Source organism: Microtus oregoni, unplaced genomic scaffold, assembly GCF_018167655.1.
Source record: "Microtus oregoni isolate MIOR12 unplaced genomic scaffold, Mior012 000033F_ref0000390, whole genome shotgun sequence".
NCBI lineage: Eukaryota > Metazoa > Chordata > Mammalia > Rodentia > Cricetidae > Microtus > Microtus oregoni.
The window spans coordinates 5,597,396-5,609,001 of record NW_024543092.1 but is presented as its reverse complement, the minus strand read 5'-3'; the positions used below and the strand labels follow the sequence as shown (position 1 = coordinate 5,609,001).

At 43.2% G+C, this 11,606-nt stretch overlaps 1 protein-coding gene and 1 non-coding gene across 2 annotated transcripts in view; one reads left to right on the top strand and one right to left on the bottom strand.

The window, feature by feature from the left end:
- Positions 1-1,588: 1,588 nt before the first annotated feature.
- Positions 1,589-1,722, bottom strand: LOC121466670. The gene has a single exon (XR_005976794.1). It is a non-coding gene; the product is annotated as a small nucleolar RNA SNORA70 (small nucleolar RNA).
- A 5,826-nt stretch (positions 1,723-7,548) lies between these two features.
- Epm2a (EPM2A glucan phosphatase, laforin) overlaps positions 7,549-11,606 on the top strand; it is a 115,558-nt gene continuing 111,500 nt past the window's right edge. Inside the window, exon 1 of the mRNA XM_041680384.1 lies at positions 7,549-7,924. Within this exon, the coding sequence (XP_041536318.1) occupies positions 7,630-7,924 (295 nt within the window). The 5' untranslated portion in view covers positions 7,549-7,629. The remainder of the gene's footprint in view (positions 7,925-11,606) is intronic.

The window sequence follows — 11,606 nt, the reverse complement described above, 5'->3', positions numbered from 1 at the left end:
CAGTAGAAAGTTAATCTGCTTTTGTACTGTAACTTAGTCACCTTTCTCAAGGTTTCTTTCAGTGTTTGTTGAATTCTCTCGTTGGTTCACCAGCCTGTCCATTCTCTCATTTTATTTACAGAAGAGTTACTTTGGAAAAGTATATTTATCCTGTCTCATGATTACATGCTCAGATAAATATTTATCATGGAATATATGGTTGGTTCCACTAATTAAATATGAGTACATTACTTCTAGCTATTACACAGGTTCTTTAGAGGAACAAAAGCAATAGTGCCTGCATGTGTCTGCACATGCATGTGCACTCCTGTACACATGATAAATGGGGATCGATTAGATCATTTACATGATAAGTCTCAGTTCAACAGTGGAATATACATGCTGGAGAGGTTGAGAAGCTGCTCAGACCATGAAGCTGGGTACTTTAGCAGTCCCAATCCAGCACAGGAGGCCTGGAAGATCCCTTGAGAGACTCTGGCGTTCGGTCTACACTGGGAAGCCGAAGCTGGAGTCCCATGGCAACAGAGGATAGAGCTGACAGGGTAGGGTCACTGGCTCAGGAAGAAACAGAAACAGACAGGTAACACTGCCTTTTCCTTAGACCTCTTCATAGCTGAGCCATCTTTCTGGAGGTGTCTTTCACTTTGATGGCGAGACTCCCCCAACAAAGTTCCCAATACCCTCTTCTGGCTTCCACAGGACACCTGCAGTCACATGGATATATACACATAAACACACATGATAAAAATTCCTGAAAACAATGGCTTCAAACTTACCTTCTTCTTGGACCCAATCTGCATCTTGTCTAAAACATCTTTTCCCCTCTATTGGATGTGAGATTTATTGGTAAGTGTGACTGACAGAGTGTGGTATTCAGCATGTAGGAGGGCAAGGCCCACTGTGTGCCAGAGGACCATGATTAGGGACATTTGTCATCATGGATGAGCAACTTCTTGATGTGGGATTCCCCTCTGTATGCTGTGAATACCATTGGTTAATAAAGAAGCTGTCTTGGGCCTATTGCAGGGCAGAATAGAGCTAAGCAGAGAAAACTAAGCTGAATGCTGGGAGAAAGTAGGCAGAGTCAGAAGCCATGTAGCTGCTGGAGGAGACAGACACACCCTGGAACCTTACCAGTAGGCCACGGCCTTGTGGTGATGCACGGATTAATAGAGATGGGTTAATTTAGGATAAAAGAGCTAGCTAGCAATATGCCTATGTGATTGGTCAAACAGTGTTTTAATTAATATAGTTTCTGTGATTATTTCAGATCTGGGTGGCCGGAAAATGAACAAGCAGCCTCCGACTACAACTTTTCAGCTACCACATCTTCAAATTTGCCCACTTTAAACTTAGTGGAGCTCCCCACCCACTTCTCTGAGATGTGGCTCTTTTGGTTTCTAGGGAACTTGGTCATGTCTCTTTACAGGGCCTCCAGCACATGTTCCTTGTTGTACTGCTTGGTATGAAAGGACATGATGGCCTTACCAGTGTGAATCTCGGCCACTGTGCCCTGGAACCTCTGAATAGCACACTGTGTAACGGTCTGAAGCATTGACATGGGAAAGTATGTCTGATTATCCACCAGATATGTCTCCACCGATCCTCACGGAAACCCACGCAAGTATTAGGCAACATACACTACTCCCTGAGACTTGTGTGCAGCCATCACTCAGCAGACCCCCATGAGGAAAGGAACCTTGTCCACTTAACTTGAAATACATTTATAATTATTAAATTATAAATTTAATAATTTATGTAGTGGTGCATGCCTTTAATCCCAGCACTCTGGAGGGTGTGAGCGAGTTTGAGACCAGCCTTGTCTATACAGGGAGTTGAGACCATGTTTCAAAGAATAGAACAAAAATTTATGTTTATTCTTATTATAACACACACAATGATTAGACAAAAAATAAGCAAACAGTGAATTACAGAAAGTTCAGATTGTTAAAAACATTTTTTTTGCCAGCTTTGTCCCACTCATGGTTTCTTTCACCAACCTTTGTTCTCGTTTCTCTAATCTTTTTAATTGCCTGTAAGAATATCCTTTCTAGAGACCACTCAGTGTTTTAAAGAAAAGAAAGGCATTAGTCAGCTGTCAATACAACAGAGTTGGGATCTTTTTATACCCAAGGGAGGCCTTCAACCGGAGTCTCTAACCTTGAAGTCTATACTGCCTTGGTCCTCACTCTGTCCTGGCAGAATCCCTTTAGGTCATAGCCTGCAGGGGTTCTCAGTTGAGGGAGGAGGTGTGGTTTCACAATAATGAGGGCAGATGGGATGGGCAGGGAGGTTAATGCTGCATTGTAATTGCACACTGGGGATCTTTCTGTTTGTAATTATGCGTATGCATGTGCGTCTGTATGGAGGCGTGTGCAGGTGAGCAGCTATCTGGACAGGCAGGAAGAGAACACTGAATCTTCTAGCGCTGGAGTTATAGGCAGTTGTGAATGCTGGGTACTGAACTCCAATCCCATGCACAGGCGGGAAATGCTCTTAACCAATGAACCATCTCTCCAGACCCTTGGGGATAGCTTTTTTATTTTTATTTTTTATTGAAAAAAAAATTTCCGCCTCCTCCCAGCCTCCCATTTTCCTCCCCCTCCTCCCACACCTCTCCCCCCTCCCCCCACTCCTCTTCCCCTCCCTCTCCAGTCCGAAGAGCAGTCTGGATACCCTGCCCTATGGAAAGTCCAAGGTCCTCCCCCCTCCATCCAGGTCTAGGAAGGTGAATATCCAAACTGGCTAGGCTCCCACAAAGCCAGAACATGAAGTAGGATCAAAACCCTGTGCCATTGTCCTTGGCTTCTCATCAGCCCTCATTGTCCACCATGTTCAGAGAGTTCGGTTTTATCCCATGCTTTTTCAGTCAAAGTCCAGCTGGCCTTGGTGAGCTCCCAATAGATCAGCCCCACTGTCTCAGTGGGTGGGTGCACCTCTCGTGGTCCTGACTTCCTTGCTCATGTTCTCCCTCCTTCTGCTCCTCATTGGGACCTTGGGAGCTCAGTCGGGTGCTCCAGTGTGGGTCTATGTCTATCTCCATTCATCGCCAGATAAAGGTTCTATGGTGATATGCAAGATATTCATCAGTATTGCTATAGGATAGGGTCCCTATCCTCAGCTGCCCAAGGAACTAACTGGGGACATTGCCCTGGGCACCTGGGAGCCACTCTAGGTTCAAGTTTCTTGCCAACCCTAAGGTGGCTCCCTTAACTAAGATATGTGCTTCCCTGCTTCCCTATCCAAACTTCCTTTATCCCCAATCATCCCGTTTCCCCAAGTTCCCCCCATCCTCCCCTTCTCACTTTTCTCTCCCCATCTTCCCTTACCACCGTCCCACCCCACCCCCAAGATCCCAATTTTTTGCCCGGCAATCTTGTCTACTTCCCATAACCAGGAGGATAACTATATGTTTTTCTTTGAGTTCACCTTCTTATTTAGCTTCTTTAGGATCACAAATTATAGACTCAGTGACCTTTATTTATCTCTAGAAACCAATTATGAGTGAGTATATCCCATATTCATCTTTTTGAGTCTGGGTTACCTCACTCAGGATAGTGTTTTCTATTTCCATCCATTTGCATGCAAAATTCGAGAAGTCATTGTTTTTTTTACTGCAGAGTAGTACTCTAATGTGTATATATCCCACACTTTCTTCATCCATTCTTCCATTGAAGGACATCTAGGTTGTTTCCAGGTTCTGGCTATTACCAATAATGCTGCTATGAACATAGTTGAACAAATGCTTTTGTCATATGATAGGGCATCTCTTGGGTATAGTCCCAAGAGTGGTATTGCTGGGTCAAGGGGAAGATTGATCCCGAATTTCCTGAGAAACTGCCACACTGCTTTCCAAAGTGGTTGCACAAGTTTGCATTCCCACCAGCAATGGATGAGGGTAACCCTTCCTCCACAACCTTTTCAGCAAAGGTGCGGATAGCTTTTAAATAAACATTTTTTGTAGCATAAATGAAGAATATAAACATAAATAAGGAATACAGTATTAATAAGGGAAAAGGAACATGACAATGGGGCTGGTGCTGATACACTAAGGAAGGAAGAAGACCTCCTCTGTTGTCCCACATTGCAGAGGGGTTTAAATGGCCTAACAGAATGTCTCCAATCCAGAAAAAAATAGCTATGATTAACACTTCTTGATAATGCTGTTTCAAACTTTCTCTGGGCTTTGCTCTTTAAGGCACAACAGCAGGAAAGCCTATGTGTCACATTTAACTTTCAGATACGTTCTGTGAGGTGATGAACTAATACTTACACAAACCGTGACTTCGATCAGCGAGCGTGCATCTATACATACAGGCTAGCTCCTTGATTGGTGGAACACACAGTCAGAATCATAAATCGCAACGGAACCAGGCGATGGCTGTCCCCAAGGGCACTTTGAAAGAATGCATACTTAAATTGGATCCTAAAACTCATAGGTTTGAATTTATTACCCATTCTTCAAGAAATATTATAGTTATATATAAGATAGCATTACAGAAATGGAATTCGATGACAACAAATTGGTTGGACTTTTAAAAATGATGACCAGAGTTACGTCACTCCACGGAGCTCAGTCTTTGCTCTAAATTCAGCATGTCACTGAAGCATTTAAGTCTGGCTGCAAATGGATTTATACATAATTTCTTTGAATAAATACCAACATTCTCTGAAATATAAAGGAAGATTTGACAAAGAAAATCCAAGAAAGAAAAAGATCTGGGTATAATGCAGTTTAATCACTGGATACTCTATCGCGGCTGCTTAAGTCTGGGTTTCTATTATTGACAGAACAAACGCACAAGCTGGGTGTGGTAGTTCCAGCCTGCCATCCCAGGACGTGGGAGGATGGCACAAAAGGATCGGGAATTGAAGGGCAATTTGGGTCACATATTGAGTTTGAGACCAGGCTGGGCTATATGAGATCTGGCTCAACAAAGAAAACAAATAAACAAACAAACAAAAAAAAAACCAAACATAAAACAGGATATAAGACCATCAAGCCTTAATTTCTTGTGATTTAATGTCAAACCCTCCCTAAACATCAAAATACTTATACAGATTCATTGAATACTTTAAACTTTTATCTGCAGTTCATCGATGCTATTATTCTTAGGGATGAAATTAATTATAGGAAATTATGAGACATCAATACCTTATTAAAAGATATAAGAGTAATATTTGAATATGTCTGGAGAACTGGTGAGATTCCACAGTGGCTAAAAGTGCATGTTGCCAAGCTTGACGACCTGACTTTGATCCCTGGAACCCGTGAACACTGCACTCGACACACACAATCACACACACACACAATCACACACACACAATCACACACACACAATCACACACATACACAATCACACACACACAATCACACACACAATCACACACACACAATCACACACACACAATCACACACACACAATCACACACACACACAATCACACACCTATGAGAGAGAGAGGATAAATAAACGTAATAACATCGAAAAAAATACACACAGATTTAGATGCATTCTATATAAAAATTTCCGACCAAAATAACTTTCCATACACCTGTCTTTACATATTTAGTTGTTAACAAAATGGATTTTTTTAAGCATGTGACTTTTTCCTCCACTTTCAGTGGACTGACCCCTCCTGTACCTCTGTTTGCTTACATCTAAAAATGGAGATAACATTGTGGTTACCTCGTAGGAATGTTGAGAGAGTCAAATGAGATCATCTAAGAAGAAAAACTGTGCCTAGCTCATAATGATTCTCAGTGGCTATTACTGTGGCCGACTGACAGTCAAAATTTGAGGCCTTGACATACATTGCTTAATCTATATTTTGGTATTCTGTTTTCCACTTGCACTTACTTGGTACACAGTGTAACTATCAAATTCTCACCATGTTTAGATTCATCCTTAAGTAAGCAATCACATATTTTGATTAAAAATGTTTAGTATCTTTATGATGAGAGAGAAGAAAAAGTCAAAGTCCTTTGGACCAACATATTGTTTTCTTCCTGCCATTTTTTCACTTCTGAGAGGGAAGGGCTCACTCTGGAGGCCTGGCAGGAGGAATTCTACATGAAAAAACGAAGACACCAGGGCAGGCAGCACCAAGCCCAAGAGTGCAGAAGACCCAGAGTCAACTTCCGTAAGAAACAAACCACATAAGTCTGGATTCCAAAATAGACAAGCAGGGCTCTTTGCAGGGCCAAATGACCATTATCTTCCTAAAATTACTCCAAGAATGTTTTGTAAGACAGACTTAAATAAACTGACCCATTGGCCACTCTCAGCTCACTTCTGTTTTGCTTCTGGTCAAGTTTGGCCAGCCTTCCTGGCTTACATTTTCATGTTTATCCTTAAACACAGCAACCACACAAACTGAGTGGAATGCCTCTGTTTAAGAGTAGCATGCTGAATTTGTCTACTAACTGCTCTGCAAACTGAGTTTTGTGTATATTGTATTTTTTTCTACTTTTCCAGATTTTCTGCATGTATAAAATTCTGGAAGGGTGGGAGGAGGGGGAGGGAAATGGGAGGCTGGGAGGAGGTGGAAACTTGTTTTTTTTTTTTTTTTCTCCTTTTCTCAATAAAAAAATGGAAAAAAAAATTCTGGTCTTCTTCTACACCAGCTTCCAACTATGTTTCTTGTGATTTTAACTCACTTAAAGGATGCATATCATGTTAAATGTTGGTAAGTATACGAAGAATATCAAAGTAATAGTACAAAGCGATTAAGAACAGTGAATGTAAACAGAACTCTTCTTTATTCATATCAGTAACAAACTGAACTGTCCTCCTTGCCTCCTGGCAAAATGTAGATTTTTTTTTTTTTTGGCAAAATAATGACAGTTGTTTCTTGATCCAAAGATGTTTTACAATGAAAAAACAGTGCTAATATTTACAAGAAGCAACATTTAAATGGCAGGTTTTAAATAACAGACAGACACACACAGACACCCCCCACGCACACAGGTAGCCGGACTCAGGGCCTGTAATCATAGAAAAGACAGAGGTAGAAGTATCTCAAAGGTTTGAAGCCAGTCTGGTCTCCACTTTGAGGCCTTGTTTCCAAACTTACAGGTTTATCATCTCACAATCAAGGTGTTCTAATCTTGAGAGGGCCATTTTCCATAGGCTACAAACAGGAGGTGTTTTTTTTTTTTTTTGCTCTCCCTAGGCAAGGGTAAAGTATTCTCTGTGTGTTTGACCAACTCTGGATTTTGCGTTTGGAAAGCTGTTATCCATCTGCATTATTCCCACTTTATAAACAGAAGTCACAGACTAAATGTTGGCCTGAGAGGGAAGTCCTGCATCTTTGCCCAACTTCACTGGGGGTAGGGTGGGGGCTCAGCCTGGATACTATTTCCTCCTTCGTGACTTAGTAAAGGTACTTTCCAATCTCCAGGAAGGTGACCGAACAAGGTCGAGTGCCACTTTCCTCTCCCGTAGCCCCACGGTGGGTCCCGAACGCCCGCTTCCCGTGGCTCAGCTCCCGGGTGCACCGGGAACCCACAGCCGCGGCCGCGTGACCCGACCACAAACGCGCGGCACCGCACGTGTCCGCGCGGCCCCGGGGCTCGCGCCGCCGCTCGCCAAGTCGCCCAGGACTGGCGGCGATCGGGGCCCTCGCCATGCTGTTCCGCTTCGGCGTGGTGGTGCCGCCCTCGGTGGCCGGCGCGCGGCTCGAGCTGCTGCTCGTCGGGTCGCGGCCCGAGCTGGGGCGCTGGGAGCCGCGCGGAGCTGTGCGTCTCAGGCCCGCGGGCACCGCGGCGCTGGCGCTGCAGGAGCCCGGCCTGTGGCTCGCCGAGGTGGAGCTGGCGCCCGACAACGAGGCGGCGGCGGCGGCCGGAGAGGACACGGGCCGCGTCGACACGTTCTGGTACAAGTTCCTGCAGCGCGAGCCCGGAGGCGAGCTGCGCTGGGAAGGTACTGCCCACCCGGGCCTCGGGGCGCGCATCCCGCGGCTTCCCCGTGCACCCTGCCGCAGCCTCGGGGGCCCCGTAATCCTCAGCTCTCCAGTGTGGCGCGGCCGCTGTCTCAGGCGCGCACCCCGCAGCTCGCGCGCTCCCGAGCACACCCCACAGTCGGTCACCGCTCGCCCCCTAGACCTGCCCACTTACTTGACCCCACCTCGCTGCACCCGTTCCTGCCCTAGGCCTGACTGAGCCTAGGCTTGTTGCATCTCTGTGTGTTTTATTCTTTCAGTGAAAAAATACTGTGCACCTGTCACTGTGCGTTCAGGTTCTTTTTACTTTTAGAGATTTTTGGACTGGAGTCCAAGTGCAGAGTTTTCTTCCCAGCCTTTGGGAGTATTTCTCTACAACAGATTCAGAGAAGCCAATGTGTGGCCACTTAACATTTCAGTAAGGAATGGCCTGAAGAAGCGATACCAGCGTGTTTCCCCATGACACAGGGTGAATTGACACGGCCTTTTCTTTGAAGGAAATGACCAGGGTGGAAAATTGAGATTACATATGCGTGGTGGTTTGAAAGAAAATGGTCCCCAAAAGAAGCTACAATATTAGGAGGTGTGGCCTTGTTGGAGGAAGTATGCCACAGTGGAGATGGGCTTTGAGAGCTTGTATATGCTCAGGCCATGCCCAGTGTCTCAGACCACTTCCTGTTGTTTGCCTAACAAGGTGTAGAACTCTAAGTTCTGGATCATGTCTGCCTGCACACCACCACGTGGTACCATGATGCTAATGGACTAAACCTCTGAAAATGCCACCCCAATTAAATTAAAGAGTTACTGTGGTTATGTCTCTTCATATCAACAGAAACCCTAACTGAGACACCGTGGTTCAGTGGTTGTTTAAATGCCATGGAAGGAATGCTTCTTGAGACATTCATAAGGGCAGAAAAACAGGCCATTAGCCAGGAAAGATGTAGAAGCCAAGAATCCAGAAATTAAACAAAACAAACAACAGCAACAACAGCAGAAGAATACGGTTTACTGGCATGTGTTTATTACTTTGCTGTTCCTTCTGGCCACTCCTGGGTTTGATGGTCAGCTAGCATTACTGTCTTTTACTATCCCAGAAGCTAGAGGTGCTGGCCTCTTTTTGTCCTTTCTTTGAAGGGCTTTTCTGCCAATATTACTATGGACTTCTCCACCATAAAATAACTTCTCATAATTTTAAAAACAGTGTAAGGTATACTAGAGTTTCCATTTTCAGGTTCTCTTATTTATTACCTTTTCTGACATCACCTAAGACACCCAATAATTTGCTTCACTGCTATTTCTTAGAGTAGTCTCTTTAGCTTGTGTGCTTTCAGTTATTCTGAGGGTTACCACATACATTATTATTAATTTGTAAAAATTCGTATCTATTGATACCTGCTGTAAATGCATGAAATTAACAGCTGCACTTGCTATAAAATATGAAGAATTTAGTCCATGCTCATTGCCTCTTTCTTCCCTATTGATTTTATAGCCTCATTTTAAATTATAGACTTTTAATTATATTGACTTTTATTTTATAGAGGGTTCGTTATTACTCTATTAAAAATTGCTCTTTAAACAATTTCTAAAAATAATGCACACACCCCTCTCCTTTCCCTTACCCTGTCTTTGTTTCTACATTAATTTTCATGTGTTCATGTTCTATTCTTTCCCTGTTAGCAGTGCCCTCATGTGGATGGGTTGGTTGGTGCTAAGAATTAGAAATTAACGAGAAGATTTGTCATGCCCTGTGTTTAAGAGCAAGGATCCTTGGACTGTCACTGCCTGACCCAGGAATATGGTTTTGTTAGACTAGCACAGATTGATGTCAAGTGATTAAGTGTTTGGTAGGATCGAAGGCTCTCACTCACTGTGTGTGCATGTATTAAGTGTTTGGTAGGGTTGAAGGCTCTCTCTCACTCACTGTGTGTGCATGTATTAAATGTTTGGTAGGGTTGAAGGCTCTCGCTCACTGTGTGTGCATGTATTAAATGTTTGGTAGGGTTGAAGGCTCTCGCTCACTGTGTGTGCATGTATTAAATGTTTGGTAGGGTTGAAGGCTCTCTCTCACTCACTGTGTGTGCACTTATTAATTGTTTGGTAGGGTCGAAGGCTTGTGCTTACTGTGTGTAGCCCAGGCTAGGCTGCAGCTGGTGGCAATCACTCCATCCTCAGCCTCCAGGGTGCTGGGATAACGGGAGCAAACCATCCTTCTTAATTTTAAGATTGTCACTATAAACCAAGTGGTGCCAGGATGGTGGTACAGGCCTTTGTTCCCATCACTCAGGAGGCAGGTGCATCTCTGAATTTAGAAGTCAGACTGGTGTATGAAGTGAGTTCCAAAACAGCCAGAGGTATACTATAGAGAGACCCTGTCTCAAAAACACCAAAATAAACATTTTTTTTAAAAAAATAAAATGAATTCTCAGAGGCAGAGACTATCCCTGGATGGGTAAAGTCCCTTTCTTTCACAATAATGCCCACCTTGCTCAAATTTTGCTTAAAACGGTTTCAGAATTTGTTTTTACTGTATTTTCATATTGAAAATTTCTTCCACAACTTAATTTCAAATTTCTTCTTTCTATTTTAACAGAAGAATCACACTAGCCCTTAAGATATCTTGCTTACTCATAGGATTTAATGATTGAAATTTTGCTTATTTCGTGAAAACACCTTTTCTTGCACATCTGGGATTCCTGCTGCAGTTACCACTTATAGGAAGCTCCCCCAGCGCCTGTGGGAGACTTTAACAACAAGCACCCACGTTTTCTGCCTTGCTTTGGACCTCACATTGTCTTTCTTGAGCAACTTAATCATTGTTTGTTGTGTTCTCTAATATGGGACACCCAGTGTCTGAGCCCCCAAGTCCAGGTTGGTCATTTGGTAGAGCATTCTGATCTCAAAGCCCTTTGCTCTTCGCCACCTTTGTCTCAAGACCTTTAAGCATCAGCTTTGGTGGAATATTCTAATGTCAAACTCAGTTTATTTTTTTCCCTTTGGTGGAGGTGATCCATTTGGTTTTCCTTTGAAACTTTAATTTTTAAAATAAATTGTGTCAGGATGTGTCTCACTATGTTTAGTGTTACTTGACACTTGATTGCTTTCTTTAATACTAAGAATTATTTTCTTCAATTGATGTAAATATTTGACTATTTTCTTATCTATATTCTTGTCTTTTTTTCCATTTGAAATGTGATAGCCACATATGTTCTGCTTATGCACTAAGCATCTCTAAAACCTTTTTCTCTCATTTTTATCTTTTATGTATAAATATATTTCCTGTGTTTCTGACCTTACCACTTGACCTTCTGAAATCATCCATTTCATAATTTTGTCAGTGTACTGAAGTTTTCACTTTTGATGGTCATTATTTTTCATTTTTTATTGTATGTGGATAGGTGTTTTGCTGGCATTTATTCCTTGGTACCTTGTGCTTGTAGTGCCTTCCAGGCAAGAAGAGGGCCGTACAGATGGTTGTGAGTCATCATGTGGGTGATGGGAATTGAACCCTCTTCCTCTGGAAGAGCAGCAGTGGCATCTTAACCACTGAGCCCTCTCCCTGACTCCAACAGTCACATTTTCTTTTGTTCTCTTCCGATGTCATTTCCCCCCCAGAGTTGGTTGTTGTTAATGTATTATGATTCAAAGGATGTTGAATAGAGTTGA